This window comes from Lactuca virosa, chromosome 9, assembly GCF_052849685.1.
Source record: "Lactuca virosa cultivar CGN04683 chromosome 9, Lactuca_virosa_CGN04683_v6, whole genome shotgun sequence".
Lineage (NCBI taxonomy): Eukaryota > Viridiplantae > Streptophyta > Magnoliopsida > Asterales > Asteraceae > Lactuca > Lactuca virosa.
The window spans coordinates 17017310-17035530 of NC_136434.1; the positions used below are offsets into that span (position 1 = coordinate 17017310).

General features: G+C 35.0%; 1 protein-coding gene across 2 annotated transcripts; it reads left to right on the plus strand.

Annotated features, from left to right (window-relative positions):
- The first annotated feature begins 3645 nt into the window (after positions 1-3645).
- Positions 3646-7359, plus strand: LOC145138604 (uncharacterized). 2 transcript variants are annotated; one of them, XM_079072659.1, is made up of 14 exons: positions 3646-3723; positions 3822-3919; positions 4257-4561; positions 4675-4933; positions 5027-5268; positions 5337-5556; positions 5638-5717; positions 5804-5888; positions 5960-6091; positions 6199-6312; positions 6399-6446; positions 6678-6762; positions 6856-6912; positions 7079-7359. In XM_079072659.1, exons 3-14 carry the CDS (start codon positions 4350-4352, stop codon positions 7180-7182), a joined length of 1638 nt encoding a protein of 545 aa, XP_078928785.1. In that variant the 5' UTR covers positions 3646-3723; positions 3822-3919; positions 4257-4349; the 3' UTR covers positions 7183-7359. The 2 variants fall into 2 exon arrangements, with proteins under 2 accessions (XP_078928785.1, XP_078928786.1); XM_079072660.1 differs by lacking the exons at positions 3646-3723; positions 3822-3919 and adding an exon at positions 4054-4173.
- The last annotated feature ends 10862 nt before the right edge of the window (positions 7360-18221 follow it).

An 18221-nucleotide genomic window follows, 5' to 3' on the forward strand; every position in this document is an offset into this window, starting at 1 on the left:
TCTGACGCTTCTCCTTCAGGCCCTCAACCTGCGCCTCTCTAATCTGCTCCAATAGTGGAGTAATCATTGTCATCCTCAGATAGATGTCTCGAATTGGGGCCGCTACCGCCTTGCGGCTCAGGGCGTCGGCCACTACGTTGGCCTTGCCCGGGTGGTAAAGGATCTCACAATCATAGTCCTTCACCACATCTAACCATCGAAGCTGTCTCATGTTCAGATTCAGCTGATCCATGAGGTACCTCAAACTCTTGTGATCCGTGTAAATGGTACAACGGAGCCCATAGAGGTAATGTCGCCAAATCTTGAGGGCGAACACCACTACCCCAGCTCTAAATCGTACGTCTGATAGTTAGCCTCGTGAGGCTTCAACTGTCTCGAGGCATAAGCTATCACATGACCTCGCTGCATCAGCACTGCTCCCATGCCTGTGATCGAAGCATCACATTAGACTACGAAGTCATCTACACCTTCTGGCAGAGTGAGAATCGGTGCCTCGCACAATCGCTGTCTGAGCGTCTCAAAGGCTGCCTGTTGCTCAGGTCCCCAGCGAAAAACCACCGACTTCTTGGTCAGTCGGGTCAACGAAACTGCAATCTTGGAGAAGTCCTGGATAAATCTCCTGTAATACCCTGCCAGACCCAGGAAACTCCGAATCTCAGATGGAGACCTCAGAATCTCTCACTGCATCACGACCTCTATCTTGACCGGATCGACCAGAATACCCTTCTGGTTGACAAGATGCCCAAGAAACTGCACCTCGCGCAACCAGAACTCACACTTGGAGAACTTCATATACAGTCTCTCCCTCCTCAGTGTCTCCAACACCTCCCTTAGGTGCTCCTCATGCTGCTCCTGAGTCTTGGAGTAAACCAAGATGTCATCAATGAATACTATTACAGACCGATCCAGCATCGGCCAGCACACGCGGTTCATGAGGTCCATGAACGCGGCTGGGGCATTGGTGAGCCCAAACGACATCACCACAAACTCATAATGTCCATAACGAGTCCTAAAAGCTGTCTTCTGCACGTCATCATCCCTGAATCGCATTTGGTGATATCCTGACCGTAGATCGATCTTGGAGAACCAAGATGCTCCCTGCAGCTGATCAAATAAATCATTTATCCTCGGAAGTGGGTAACGGTTCTTCACTGTTACCTTGTTCAGCTCCCGGTAATCGAAACTTCGAATTCAGTTGGTGTTTCGTACGGTAGTCGTCACCTTTTCCTAGCTCCTCCCGAAACCGTTCTAAAATGCGAAACCAAAAATGATCTCTCGGTTATGCATTTCCATGAATCGAATCCTCAGAAATATCAACCCAAGCTTTGACCAAAACTAGCTCTTCTTGTGGAAGCCTTGTTGTCGGGTTTTGTCTTCCCGGTTGTGCGACACCCTTGCGCGCTTGTTTTTCCCTTTACGTCGTTGTGGGGGTGGTGTGGGTTGAGTTTCGGGAACCATCTCTTCTTCTTCCGAGTCATCCAACTCATCGACAAGTTGACGTTGTTGTTGGGTTTGGATTTGAGGTTGATTTGGCGAATGTTGATCGGGAAAAACAACAAAGTTTGAAAACATTTGCAGAGTAACATTTGGAACTTGAACCAGGTAATATTGTCTAACATTTTAGTATTGAAATTGTAGTGGAGATTAAATGGGAGCATCGGGTTGAGGACGATAAACTCCTTGTGATGATGAATCGATAACAAAAATGTTTCGAGTAGGGGTGCTTAAACTCGAAACATGAGTTTTTTTTTCCTTCGATCGGAGGTTGGGGTTTGATTGTCGGGATTTTTTTTTTAAAGAAAATAGAGGGAGTAGATGGTTTGTTTGAATGTTGATAGAAGGTAAATTGTTGAGTATTTATAGATGTTTTAAAGGGTAAAAAAAACAAAAAAAAATTGAATATTAATGCATATAGCCGTTTGTAAAAAAATTTTTTTTTACCGTTTATTGACTTATACTTCAGAAAAAGAAATATTTTCACCCAATAATCGCCGGAGAGAGAACGCGGGAAAGGATTCCTTCTCCCGTTCCCGCACCACCCTTCCCCGCACCGACGGTCCGGTGTTCCGTTGTGTGGGAAGAGCCCCGCTACCGTTTCCCGCTATGATACCGTCCGACCTAATCTTAAACACCACACCATAACCCTTTTTAAAAATGATAAAACTGTCACCATCAGTCTATGTGTCACATATTACTGCCGATATGATACCCTTATAAATAAAACATAAAAAATAAATTCATTCACAGATAAATAGATTAAAACTGTTTTTTTTTTGTCACGTAGAAACAAACAGGAGTGGGCACTTGGTGGCATCCCACGTTGTTAGGAAGTGGTAAATGCTAATGTAAGGCGAATCTCATTGGATAACCCGACAAAGTAAAATAAAATAAAATGTATTAATTATTTTATTGATATTAATTGCACTATCGACTAATTGATTAATAATAAAAAATAGAATCAAAGATCAAAAGCAATCGCATGTGACAGAAATACAAAAGAACATGCACGTCCATGTGGAGCCACGCCGCTCATGCTCCCTTTCGATCACACCATGCAATTTTACTGAAAATTAAATATATAAGGTTAATCGTAAAAAAATATAATGTAACTTTACTATAGTAAGAATCTACCAATTTTTATTAATCATATAATTTAATACTTCTATTAATTTACAGAAAATTGTTACCTTTTTAAAATAAAATAATAAGATGGTTATATTTTAAATCATTAAACACCAACAAAATATATATTATCATGAAATGTAATATTCATATTATTTTGTTGAGTGCATTGCATTACTCTGTCTAATCGCATTTTTTCGTATATCTATTCAATCTAACTAAAAAGAACATCAAAATAAGTGATAATATTGTGTATACAAAGAAAAGCCATAAATGGAGTTTATATTACCGTTGAATGACAATAGCTTAAATCCTAATATAAGAAGAATTGGAGTTTGTATATACCATTGGGTATAGAAAGAAGATCTTTTTTTTTTCTTATTAAGTACTGAATTGATAAAATTGATAAAAATATAACGAATGGATTAAGACATCTGTATGAAACACATACATATAGCTTAACCCATTAAATTAAAATCGATAAAATATACCGAATGGATTAAGATCTGTATGAAACGCATACATATAGCTTAACCCATTAAAATTGTTATACATTAGTGGTATGGGTGTTAGGGAAATGTGTCCCTCATAAATAAGTTGATGGTCCAAGTCTGGTTCGAAACAAAAAATAACAAAAAAAAAAAGTTTAGAAGTAGGTATGGAATGTATATGTATTTGCTGTTCTAAAAAAATCAAATGTATTAAGTTAAAAAGAAAAACTACCTCAAACCACAATCGACAAACATATGTTAACTAAAATGAATTAAAAAAGTTTGTTATTAATTTTCATACAAACCTTTTATATAAAATAAAAATAAACCTAAATTACTTATTTTTTTACTGTTTATGTTAAAAAGGTTAATAAGAAAACATGATCATTAAATTACTTATTATTTATTTTGCAAGACAATAAAAGGAAGTGAAGAGTGAAAATATAAAAAATAACGGAAAAGAAAAAAAAAAAAAAAAAAACAGATAATTTGACCGAAGGTATATATAAAATGCGTGTGGAAGTTCTATGACAAACCCATGCGAACGAGAGAACTTGAAGAGAGAGAGAGAATGAACAACGAAAATGGCGGAACGATTCTTCATCTGTCTGTATGTATCTATATATTTATATATCCAGTAATTTACATATATCAAACTTTATCGATCTAACGATACAATTCTGCAATTTTTTTTAATCTCCGACACAGGAATTCCTTGGCGTTTTTTAACTGACGAGCGATTCTGCATCGATTCAATCCGTTTTTTCGTTTTTTTCGCTTGTTCATGTTAGTTTTATTTAATTACGGTAAGTTAATTTTTTGTTCGAGGCACAATTTTTTATAAAGCACTTTGATTCGCGAGCCTTTATTGCATATCGAGCTTTATCTTTGTTAAAATTCGGTCTACGACACGAAAAAATTTGAAATCTTTATATTTATGTATTGGCGTAAAGCTTTTGGATCTCGAAAAGCCGCGTTATAATCGGATGAGTTCATTCGTCAATAAATTATGCTGGAGTTTTGATCTGGAACAATTGTGCTTATACAACATTCTTTTGATGTCCGTTTCTCTTCCAATGGTTTATATTCTATTCATGTAAGTGGTGTTTATATTCATTGATTTTGAATACAATGTGATTGCAGATATCTGTTGATCAGGGGGAATTCTTAACATTTATGTGTTTCTGAGACATTGATTCGTGGTTGGTGATGGTTCCCTTGGAGTGAGGGAAATTGATGGATTCAGCAAGGAGTTGGCTACATAAATTTCAACCAAGAGACCGATTGAGGTCAAATACCAGAAGGAGGGATTCAATGGGTGGTGGTGAAGATGACATTTCTGGTGAAGAGGCATCAAATATCACAAAGCAAAAGGTCGCTGCAGCCAAGAAGTATATTGAGAACCATTACAAGGAGCAAATGAAGAATTTGCAGGAGAGGAAAGAAAGGTACTTCAAAGTGTTGATGAAATTACATAATTTAGTGCTTAGTTTTTTTTTTTACCATTGCAAAGTATTAGAACATCAATCCAGTAAGTAACACTTGGATTTTGTTTAAATAGGCGAATTTTACTCGAGAAAAAACTGGCTGATGCTGATGTTTCAGAGGAAGATCAAAACAACTTGCTTAAATTTCTAGAGAAGAAGGAAACCGAATACATGCGCCTTAAAAGACACAAAATGGGAGCTGATGATTTTGAGCTACTCACCATGATCGGAAAGGGTGCTTTTGGTGAGGTCAGAATCTGCAGAGAGAAAACAACAGGCAGTGTATTTGCCATGAAAAAGCTCAAGAAATCAGAAATGCTTCGTAGAGGCCAAGTAACCTCTTTATTAATTCTAGACACTGTTTATGACTTTATGTTTTTGTTACTATACAAGCAAGTACTTAAGTTTATAAAATCCCATTTTTAGGTTGAACATGTGAGAGCCGAAAGGAATCTGCTTGCAGAGGTGGATAGCAATTGTATAGTCAAACTATATTGCTCTTTCCAAGATGATGAATATTTATATCTAATCATGGAATATCTTCCTGGTGGAGACATGATGACTTTACTTATGAGAAAGGATACCTTAACCGAAGATGAAGCCAGATTTTATGTTGCAGAAACAGTTTTAGCTATTGAGTCCATCCACAAACATAATTATGTACATAGGTATATCTCCTTTGAAATCTTCTTTTTTAGTATATACTTAAAAAAAATACATTTTTTTTTTGCAACAGAGACATCAAACCGGATAATTTGCTACTTGATAGATATGGGCATTTGAGATTATCAGATTTTGGATTGTGTAAACCTCTAGATTGTAGTACACTTGAAGACACAGATTTTTCAAATGTGGATAATGGTGTTGGAACTTCAACGGGTGATGATCGTTCTGGAGCTCCAAGACGCACACAACAAGAACAACTTCAACATTGGCAGAAAAACAGGAGAACACTTGTAATGGATCCATCTTTTTCTTCTTATATAATAATAATAATGGGACAAAAAATGGATCTTTAATATAACTCTAATTTTCAGGCTTATTCTACTGTTGGAACGCCTGATTATATAGCTCCAGAAGTTTTACTGAAAAAGGGTTATGCACTTGAATGTGATTGGTAAGTAATTTTATAGGTTTATTCTGATTCCAATTTCAACTTTGTATGTTTAAAATGATTATTTGATTCTTGTTGTTGTTGTTCAGGTGGTCTCTTGGGGCGATTATGTTTGAAATGCTTGTGGGGTATCCACCTTTCTACTCTGATGATCCAATGTCAACTTGCAGGAAGGTATATCATTTGAAATTAATTAAGTATATTATGTTATATATATGGGTGCTAATTTTGTTACATTTTTGTAGATAGTAAACTGGAAAATGCATTTGAAGTTTCCGGAAGAAGCAAGGCTTTCATTAGAGGCAAAAGATCTGATTAGCAAACTGCTGTGTAATGTGAACCAGAGGCTTGGTTCAAAAGGTGCAGATGAAATAAAGGTGTTGTATGCCTATGGTGTGTTCTTTTCTAGATTCTTGGAAAATTATTCCAAGTACTCAATTTTTAAATAAAACTGACTTTTTTTTTTTTTGTTATGTTATGTTAGGCTCATCCTTGGTTTAGAGGTATTGATTGGGATAGAATTTATCAAATGGAAGCTGCTTTTATTCCAGAAGTTAATGATGAGTTGGATACCCAAAATTTTGAAAAATTCGAAGAGGTGTTTTCTTCTATCTGTAAATGTAACATCATCTTATTTTCATTTGACATGAGCTTTCTCTTATTTGATTTGTTTTCATGTTTCAGTCTGAACACCAAAACAATAGTTCATCAAGATCTGGACCATGGAGAAGGGTAAGCTTTCTAGGGTTGTTTTTTTTTTTTTTAATAATGAGGGTATTTATGTCTTTTGCATGTCCTTGTCCCATCTTTCTAGGTGAGAGAAAAAATTGTAATTTTTGTCCTATTGACATCAGTCTCAGTACAAGGCTAATGGACATTTACATTTTCTACTTTTCTTTTTAATAATATAATGCCAGATTTATATTTATATGTTGTTGGTTCTGTTTTTTATTTTATTTGCAGATGCTTTCATCCAAAGATATCAACTTTGTTGGTTACACATACAAGAATTTTGAGATTGTTAATGACTATCAAGTCCCTGGAATGGGTATTTCTCTCTTTCCTGTGAAGTGATAAAATAATGTTCATAAAGTATCTGAGAATTCATGTTATTAAAATCGACTCATATTTATTATTGCAGCTGAATTAAAAAAGAAAAGCAACAAACCAAAGAGACCAACAATCAAGTCACTATTCGGTATGCTTCTTTATTTTTTTTCTTTTCTTTAATGCAAGAAATGGCAACATACTTTCATTTCTTCTTATTAGATTTTCCAAAGTACAATGTCCTAATGAGAAAAAAATGAAAGTACAATGCTGTAAGTGTGCCTGATTTTGTTAACTTGGTATCCTTCATTTTATAGAGGAAGGGCCAGAAACAGACACAGAGACAACATCTGATGCTGGCAACAAATCTTTTTCAAATCGGTTGCCACCAAAAGTAGAAGTTTCTGAAAAGCAAAAATAGAAGACAACTAATAATCTTATTGTGGCTTTTTTTTATTCACTTTAACTTGCTGTCATAATATTTACTAAATTACTTTCACTGTTTTTATACAAAAAGATACATTTATCAGTTAAATACGGTGTCACAGAATATTTGAAGTTGAGTACTTTAAATCTAATTATTGTTCAGTATTATTCATGACTTTTTTTTCTTCAGAAATACTGAAAAACATCGAATACGTTATAACTTTTTGAGTAATCTCCAAGTTTAAGATTTGCAATTGATGCTCTTAAATTATGTCAATCTCATAATTATTTGGGCAAATTTAGTTGGAGGTTGGAGGAAAATAAAGACAGTAAAACGAGTAATTCGAATCACAAAGTATGATTAATAAAATTAGTGATTTTATATGGAAGTGACAATCGAAAATAGATAGCTATACAGGAAATATAGTTTAAATTATATTTAATAACTTCCTCTGTTGTGCTATAATTTTAGGCTATGTTTGGCGTACTAGCTGAAAACCTGGTTGTTAGCTGAAAAGCTAGCTGTTAAATAAAAAGCTAGCTGATAGCTGAAAAGCTAACTGATAAAAAATGATGTTTGGTAAAACTAGCTGAAAAACTAGCTGAAATATATAAAATTACATAAATGGACATTTAAGAGTATCTGTTTCTATAATTAATTAAGGGGTATATTTAAAAATTTTAAAAAAACTCCTAAAAAGCTAGTATAAGTAGCTTTTCAAAAAGCTAGCTTATAAGCTACTTTTTGGTTTGACAAACACGACAACATAAAAAAGTTCAAAAAATAAGCTAGCTTATCAGCTAGCTATGGCGTGCCAAACACAGCCTTAATATTATAAAACTATAACTATTAAAAAAAAAGACAATAAAGTATTGATGGATCAGATGCAACTCGACCCATTTTAACATGCATAAACTTCACCTGTTTTGAGCCAAGCCCATTCCAAGTTGAATAGATTGAACATAACTTTTGAAAATAAAAAATAAAATAAATACATATACGATGGGTTTTTTAAAATCTTGCGTCTAGGGAAGGTTTATCTAATCCGTTAAACAAGGGAATTTGAAAAGAATTTTGAATTTAAAATTCTTTTATGTTTTTGTATCAGACAATAAATTATATAGAGCATTTATCTAAATCCATTTAAATCTCATGAATTTCACCAATCTAAATAGATACTTAACATGACTGATTTTTATATTATGTAAAAATTCAAGAAAAAAAGTTTGAACCAGGAAAAGTTTAATAAATGAAAATCTTATTTTAATAAAAATATTAAAAATATAATGTTTTTATTAAAAATAATAATAAGTTACAAAAAAATCACTAAAGAGAATTTTGGTCATATTACACAACTACTTTTCAATTCTTTTTGACATACTTAAAACCAAACAGAAAATAAATTTCATTCCGTGTCAATAAAACGTATAACAGATTCCAGCTCATTCAAATTACAGTTACCTAATATCCCATTTTCTTTGATATATTTCATTTCTTCCAATACATTATGTAAACCAAAAGATCCTAAATTCCATTGTATTTCTTTAACAAAATGTACTTTATACTCTTATCAATAATAAATATTATATTATAAGCTAACTTCGATCAAGAATAACCGACTCCACAATCAATCTCATAAAACAACAATAAAATCCAGTTTAAACTTTAGTCCAAACCAATAATCAAATTTATAATTTTGAAACCAATTTTCAGTTTCGAAAGCAACCCAAACATTTACTACCACAGTACCACTATACCTACGAATAATGACGTCACAGGTGAAACTCAAAATTTTGTCTTTTGCAACATTACATTCTATTATCCGTTAGGGTTAATGAACTAGAAAGGTAACGAACGTTGGTCTTTGTTTACATTAAGGTAACTATGTTTTTTTCGTACATATTGGCCATTGAACTTGTTTGACATGTTTAAAATAAGATAATATGACTGGTAATTAACGGTAACATTACCCTATTATGAACAGGTAAAACAAGTTTACTGGTCAAATGTGTACGAAAAAAACATGGTTACCTAAATATGGACAAAAACCAAAGTTTCTTACCTATTTTGGTAATATTGGGTTATTTATGTTAAGTGCAATTAGTCATAAGATCCATTGATGTGACACGAAATGGGTTGTCCGGTGTTTGTGTATGAGGAGATGGTCAAGTCTTGGGTCAACCCAGTTTAGGCCTAGCTAGTTAGGGGTTAGGTTGTATACGCTTAACAGGCTAGGATATATGTGCTTTAAAGACCTAGCAACACAGCCTTTCCCATGACTAGTCGGGACTGAACTTGGTTAAACCAAGTCTAACCTAATTGTTCATTGACTGTCGGAGCCTGATTCCAGGGCACAGTCCCTGAGACGGTTCTTGTTCAATATTACCAAAACGGGTAAGCAACTTTGGTTTTTTTTTCCATATTTAGGTAACCATGTTTTTTCGTACACATTTGACCAATAAACTTGTTTGACTTGTTCATAATAGGGTAATATTACCGTAATTACCAGTCATATTACCCTATTTTGAACAAGTCAAACAAGTTAATGGTCAAATGTGAACGAAAAAAACATGGTTACCTAAATATGGACAAAGACCAAAGTTCGTTACCTTTCTATGTCATTAACCCTATCCATTATGAATTTATAATCACAACTTTCATGAATAGTATGAAAAAGGAATTGTTATACCGACTGATTCTTTGAATTACAGATATGATTCATTAATTATAGCGGCAATGCTTTACCACTACAAAATTATCTTTCATAACATCGAGGATGAAGAGTTTGTCAATGAAATTGAAGACAATGTGCAGAAAGTAACAAAAGAAAGCAAGCCAACAAGTACGGGTAGTAGAGGGCCGGTTGATGGAAACACTTTGGTAAGTTGATAATAAACGGAAGTATGGAAAGTATAAGTATTGCGATACGATAATTAAAGTCCATCCGACCAAAATCAGAAACAGAACGTCTAATCTTAAAAAGCATTACCTTAACAGTAGAAACGAATCTAGAAAATTTCGCCATGAAATAACAACGCACCTCACATTTGGAAAGATAAGCTAGCGGAGAGGGTAATGTCCAAACATGGAAACTTGACAATGACATGATAAAAAATGCTCTAATGAACTTGTTTGTTATAGGTGACTTGCCTTTCAAATAAGTTGAATCATTGAAAATGCAACTTTTGTTGAATATACCAGTGCATAAAATGGGAGGTTTAGTGTTTCATCACGTCATAAACTTAGTAAGGATGTTGGTAAATACTATGTTGTGAAAGAAATAAATTATTGTCTTACTTGAGTAGTACTACAAACACGATTAATTTGACAACAGACACTTGGACATCTTGATCTTTGTGTCAAATGGTTGTAACGACACACTTTATAGTTGAAGATTAGTTGATGCACAAACTTATCAATTATATAGACCCACTAATAGCCATAACTAGGGCGATGTTGGGCATAATTTATTATAGTACATACATAGTTCAGAATATTAAGAATGTTATGACTATGATGGTAGACAATGCGACATCTAATGATATGAAAAATCCATATATATGATGGTGACAAACACTTTTCAAATTAGATGCATGACTCATATTTTAAATCTTATTGTCAAAGATAGGTTAAAAGAAAGTTGCTACCATATAGATAGTGTGCAAGATGTTGTTTGATATATTAGATATTATTCATAAAAAAATAAAAAAATTTAAGAATGGTATGATTGTGACGATAGAAAATCCATATGATGGTGATAAAGTTGAGTTTCATTCCTTGCCTCAAGAAGCTTGTAATGAAGATGTTGTTTCTTGTGATATCGATAATGATTTATTGGGTGGATTTTTAAATGTTGAGGGAAACAATTCGGTTGCGTATGAAATATAGTAAAAGAGGTTCTTACATGAGATGAACCATGGTTCCACTTCTACTCTTGACATCTTAGGCAGTGGAATCAATATGTCTTGCAGTTCCCAGTTGCAGCTTAGATAACCATAGGTAAATTTTTATTAAATATTTTGAGTTATACTAGATCTATATCGAACAAGTTTGTCAACACCAATAGTTGAGACTTTAGTTTACACCCAATATTAGATAAGAAACTCGAAGAAACCAATTGCAAGTGACATTTTACAGGACAATGACATAGTGATTACTAATAACTATCAACATAATTCATGTGTTTTTTGTAACACCAAGTTTCGGGTATGTTCCTTTTAAAATAAATTAATAATTTGAAGTTGGATTTCTGGTGGCCACAGCATGGTGATGGAATCCCACGACGTGGCCAAGGCAGGAGTTTTCGCGGCCTTTAAGTTGGCGCCACGGTGTGGCCATTGTATATTGACAAACCCTAATCCGGAATTTGAGCCCCTATTTTGTTGAATTAGGTGTCTAAGTCAATAACTAAATTAGTATAATCTTGAATTATTGGCAACGTCCTTTTGGGTTGCCCTCAAACCTAGTAATTGAATATGATGACTTTTAGAGAGAGAGACTGATTTATTGGTTTATTATATGATTAATAAATAGCAATAAATGAATTTGTCAATATATTATGGAAATAATATATTAATTAGAAATAGTAGTATTTAATTAAAAATTAATTACAATTAATTTTGGGATTAATTGGATTAATTAAAGGTGCAGAGACTGTTTGATTATTTATTGAAAGTTGAAGCAAGAAGGCTCTAGGACCTCATGGAATGAGGTGGACGAAAATTAGCTAGGGAAAGCCTAGAATTTTCGTCCATAGGGTATGGATGTGAAGATAAGACAACTTGATTATTATATTAATTAATCTAGGCATTATCATCAGAACCCTAGCTTTGGCCCAAAGTTTCCTTCAGCTATATAAACACCTCCCTGGCCTCATATATTTTGACCACTCCTCCTTCTCAAGAGATAGCTGAAATTTTGTCTCTCCCCTCTCCTCTCTTCAAGTTTCCTAGTTGCTAATGTTGGATGTGAACCATCAGAGGCACAACATTTGTGGTGCTAGTTTCCAAGCAACTACAAGAAGGATTGTTTTGATTGTCTGCTACAACAATCAAAATGTATGTTTTCTCTTGTTAATTTCGAAAATACCTAGGGTTATAGGGTTCTTGTTGTTCAATAGAATGTTACACCAATAGAGTTATGACTAGATCTAAGAGATTGCATTTACCCTTAAGAGTATAAGGATTTATCCACGTTATTACATGCAAAACCCATCATATTTAAGGAATGTGATGGCTAGGGTTGCCCACCCTCAACCTCATTTACTCTCCCTCAGCCTCCATGAGAAAACCCTAGCCTCCTTTGCTTACTCTTGAGTTTGTGTGTGTTTTGGTGGTGTTTTGAAGACGAATAAGGCCATGTTGAGCTTAGTTCTAACAAGCAACTCTCCTCATCTATCTTGAGCATGTTTTTGGATCCTTTTGAGTTCTAAAAATATAATCTCTATGCTTTATATGTATAGATCTAGCTATTTTGCCCCCATATCTTCTTGGTGTGAGAATTTGGATGGTTGAATCTCATAAAGTTTGCAACTTTATGGATCCATGTGATCATTTTAGTGTTATATGTTTCAGATCTGAAGATCTAGGTAGTTTTTGGTCCCATTCTCAAGCTTAAGCTTTTATTTCCATGATTTTGACCTAAAATGGAAGGGACATGCATGTCCATAAATTTGTGATTTTTAAGGCTTGTTGGGAGTGAGAAACTCTTCTGGAAACTTTGGACGAACAACTCTAGGGTTAGGTGCTTAATAGGTGTCTTTTTGTATTTAGCCATCCTTAAGTATCTAGGGTTTGGAATCTTGTCTTGTTGGGGTGTCTTCTGCATAACATCATTAGCAACCTTGCTCTGCATAACATTATCAACAGCCAGCTCTGTATAACATTATTAGCAACCCTGCTCTGCATCATATTACCAACAATAGCTATGTTACATCACAACCGAATCATACTCTCGAGAAGAAATGAGTATCAAGCCAGCCATTGCTGCATAAGTCAATGTCTACCTTATCGTGTAACACCACCATGTCTCTCGTGGTCGAGGTTCGGTCGTTCTTTCTATTTTTTAATGCATTATCACTTTGATTGTGTCTAGTTCCGTGTCATTGGCCACTTACCAATAACATCAGACCGAGGAGGGGGGGCCTGTTGACGTATGGTCCATTAGCATGGCCCAGACGTAAAGGAATGATGCTCTCTTGGCAGCCTTGTCTGGCGCTCGCCTAGCGCCCGGGCGCTCTTGCCCAACTTCTTGCTAATTAGGATGGCCCAAGGCATGACCTAACTTTCCCTTGACCTAACTGTCCCCTATAAATAGAACATAATCTCCTCCATGGAGAAGGAATTTTCCCCTTGGACCCTTTCACCCTCAGACATCTCCCACCTTAGGAGATCAGCATTCATGGCCAAACTCACACCCAACACACCAAGATGGTTCTCTCCAGCCAGGAAGAGCCATATCATCTTTACTAACCGATCTAACTTGATCGTCGGAGCTTGCTCCCGAGGCATAATCCCTAGGGCAACTATAATGATTTTGATGTGATGGCAGCTTAGGTATCTTACAAGAAACTCGTTGACGGCACCACCTCTAGATCTCCGATCCGGATCCAACACACAAGACCCGACGGACCGAGCTCATGTTGCAACACTCTTGTATGCATGAAAATGGACTAAAGTCAGAGACTTTATCCATTAAGGCGTTCCTTTTTACATGGATTTGAAGTTTGGTGTCTTGGATTAATGAAATAAGAACTTAATGGTAAAATAGGGGTTTAGCTCTAGTACGCTGGGCATACCTGGAGATACGTTGCGCGTACCAGGGTTTAAACCCGTATCTGGAAAAGCACCTTCTACGTTGGGCATAGAGGGGAGTACGTAGGGCGTACTCAGCCTAGGTGAAATCTTTGACTTGAGTTTGACCAAGATTTTAACTAAGTTTGACTTAGGGGTATTTTAGGTATTTTGAGCAGTAGCTTAAGACTAGGTTATTGTTTGTTGTATAAGTGACCTATAGAGTTAGCAGTTGGAGTTGTGATCTATTTAGCTATCTTTTCAGACAGTGAGGTGAGTTTTCCTCACTGTACTTGTGGGTCGAAGGTACTAATGCCGACCCACTGGATTATGTATCCTGGTATATTGGATTGATGTTATGTTGGTTATATGTTAGACTGGTAGATCTGTATGATTACATGTGTTCACTGAGTATGTGTTAGACTGGTAGATATGTATGATTATATGTATCTGATGGTTATTATTTGTAATTGTGTATGTCGACATGTTGTGGTTGTGTTGGTTGAGGCGGTCCTGCTTTGTGCTGAAGGTCAAGATACCCGGGGCGATCCGGATATGTTGAAGTCCTGAGAGGTAGTCCAGATAGGTTGTAGGCCCTGCGAGGCGGTCCAGTTAGGCTGAAGGTCGTATTTGCATCTTGTTATCTGTTTGGTGGTGTGTAGTACTTTGGGAGAACTCACTAAGCTTTAGCTTATAATTTGATTGTTATGGTTTCAGGTACTAGATGATTAGGGAAAGGTAAAGGCTTGATCGTACACATCCTTCAGGTTTTATGATATTTGATTTTGGGGAATACTCTGATTCATGATTATAACTTTTAGAAAATATGTTTTGTAATAACTATGGTTGCGGCTTGATTTAAAAAATGAAAATTTTACCTTGATTTTTAGGACGTTACATGTGGACCCAACATGCATGATTGTATATGTTCTATTGTGTGGGGTATTTTGGGGGAACTTACTGTTCTCTGGCTTATAGTTTAAATGTTATGTTCCAGGTACTTTAGATGATTGGGGTAAGGCGAAGGCGTGATCATACACATCCTTCAGTGATATGTTTTGGAGATTTTATGATACTCTGATTTTGGGATAATTATATATGATACTTGGTTCTTGTGACTTGGGTTTTGATCGAAACAGTGATTTTACTTAATTTGAAAACAAAAATTTTGCCTTGATTTTTGGGTTTTTACATTTTTGTAATAAGTTTATAGGTGACATAAACTTTGTTTGATTATTGGGTTTTTTTACAGAGATTGAAGATGCAATACACGATCAAAACGAAAAAGAGTAAAGAAAAATGAATACGGAGGATTAGGAGTTGTTATGTTTTCGTACTTCTTATTTATTTTTTACAAATAATTTCGAATTAAATTATTTTTCTAAGTCATTGGTACTAGTTCTCTATTGGTAAAAATAGTAAAGTAATTGATATTTTTTGGAACTTGACTAATTTGGAAAATATGCTTTGATAGTAACATAACCTTACTCATCAATATTTCATATAGTAAACGTCTAAAATACACAAGACATACTAACCAAAATACACATGACAAGATTAAACAAGACACACAACAAAGTAACAAAACTTTTCTCATCAATATGATTTAGAAGTTGCTACGACTAGGAGTCACAACACATACATGACACACAAGAAACACAACATTGGTTCTAGGGGTTAAATGACCGGAATTTCTGAAACTGATCCCAACACCGAACCGATACTGATCTGGTACTCCCTTCTGGTCTTCACTACTTACTATTTGGCAAAAAATTGTTATGAATCGGTTCGTACCGGTAAAGTACCAACACTCACCCTCAATCATAAGTCTTTATGTTAATTACTTGATTTATACACATGATCATAATTCATAAACTCATGTGTGAAGACTTTAAAAGCTCAATGATGCATGAGTTTGACATGTCTGATCTAACACAAATGAGGTCCTTTCTTTGTATTAAAGTGAAACCAAATGAACAAGGAATTTTCATATGCCAACGCAAATATACATAAGAGTTGTTTGTTGAGTTTTTTTGGCTATATGAAAGAAAGGTTTCTCATCCTACATTGGTACAATGATTAAAGTTTGAGTGGACTCTAAGCTTATAAAAGAAGTTCAATGTTATGGTTTCAAAACACCCCAACCAAAATACACTTGAAGTCTTTGGTTCTTTCTTTCTTATATTTTAGAGTTTAGAAAGTGTTAGTTAACACTTTGAGAGCGTGTAATTGTATTTTTTGGGAGGCTTGAGATATTAGTCTATGTGATTGTAACAATTTATCATATAGTGCACATTTCTCTCTGGAGTCCTGTGGTTTTTTCTCGGGTTTTGGATTTTCCACATATATTCTTGTGTCTCTTTATTTTTCTCTATTATTGTTATTGGGAGAATTATGGAGATTCTTGAGACTATTTCCCCAAAATTGATGTCCCGATTGAAAATGGATAATAGTAATGTAGTTGGATATCCTATTGTACCATGAACAAGACTTTCCTAGAATGAAGAAAGCTCAAAAATTGACTCAACAAAGTTCAAGCAAGTCATTAGGTGCCTCATGCACTTAACTGAGTACTTGATCGGGCATTGTTTATGGTGTAAGTTTCATCAACATGTTTATGTTCTCTTCAACATAAATTCATTAGTTGTAACGTCCCAAAACTCAGAACCAAAAATTTTGTTTTTATATTAAATAAACCATCAACCAACATGTTTGTCAAAACCATAAAGTATTCAGAGAATATCTAAAAACATCCCAAAAGTACATCAGAGTCAATGAAGTGGAAAACCATGGTGTGCACAATGCGATCATTCCGAGCTCTTCCCCTTCGAACTAGAAGTACCTGACACATAAACTGAAAAAATAAGTACAAAGCTTAGCGAGTTCCCCAAAATATCGCATACCATACATATACGTCAGCTCAAGGCTGTATCGGGTCTATTTCACCACAGGGTCTATTTCACCCCTGAGTCTATTTCAACTCATATGTCAGCCCAAGGCTATACCATGTCTATTTCACCTTCGAGTCTATTTCAACTCATATGTCAGCACAAGGCTGTACCGGGTCTATTTCATCCCCGGGTCTACTTCACCCCATATATATATATATATATATATATATATATATATATATATATATATATATAGCAAACAGGCATACAACACATACAACAGAAGTCACAAAGACTACGAGCACACGATCCCTGGTGTTCTACAGTATAGTGAGCAAACGCACCTCTCAGTCTGAAAGATCGTTGAACAGGACACTGCTCCGAACATGCTCTATCGGTCACCTCTCAATCACCTCTCAATCACCCGAGTCAACTTAGCGTACACAAGTCTTGACCAGAAACGGGGTGTTGACCTCGTACCCCCTGCGTACCATATTGTACGCCTAATGTACGAGCAACCATCATTTCCTTTTATTAAGGGGTTAATCCCTTAATCTCTTTCGTCTAAATTCCAGATCTAGTCCTCAACTGATGTCCTTAATGTCACACCCCCAAACCGAATTGGCAGAAACATTCGGGGGCGTTGGACGTCATGTCAAGTATCACAACACATGCAATATAGTAATCAAAGTACAACAACCATTGAATTAATAGTATAAGTTTTTTTACATAGGTTACATTTAGCAACAACATCAAAAGTAGATATAGAGGATAACATAAGATGCAGCTCGGTACCAGGCTGACTTCGCAAAAGCTCCGGGAGTGTACCTGTCTACTGACGACCTGAGAATACAAGTTATTTTGAAAGAGAGGATCAACATTTTAATGCTGGTGAGTTCATAAGTATATTAATGACATTGATATAAATACATGTTTTTCCTCAAAATAATCTCATTAGATGATTGTGATAAAAGTTTATAAAGTATATGAATTCCTTCCAGAAAATCCTATATTTTCTAATAAAAGTAGTCTCCTACCAAGACTCGACTGTTTCATGTTTAAAAGAATGAGTTTCTCTACTAAAAGCAGTCTTCTACCAAGACTCGAGTGTTTCATGTTTAAAAGAATGAGTTTCTCTACTAAAAGCAGTCTTCTACCAAGACCCGACTGTTTTGTGTTTAAAGAGCATTTTTCCCAAATGTTACTATCATTATCAAAATATAGTTTTACATTATCGTTTTATGTCAAAAACGTTCCAAGTTTAATGTATTAGGGAAAATATTATAGTACCGTAGTTTTATATGTAGAAACTATTGTGGTACTAATTACCTTAAGGCCATGAATTATAAGG

Coding starts and splice junctions, on each gene's coding strand:
- LOC145138604 (XM_079072659.1), top strand. CDS start 4,350: ATGGATTCAGCAAGGAGTTGGCTACATAAATTTCAACCAAGAGACCGA. Junction 6,313..6,398: donor ATTTTGAAAAATTCGAAGAG/GTGTTTTCTTCT, acceptor TTCATGTTTCAG/TCTGAACACCAAAACAATAG. Junction 6,447..6,677: donor GATCTGGACCATGGAGAAGG/GTAAGCTTTCTA, acceptor TTTTATTTGCAG/ATGCTTTCATCCAAAGATAT.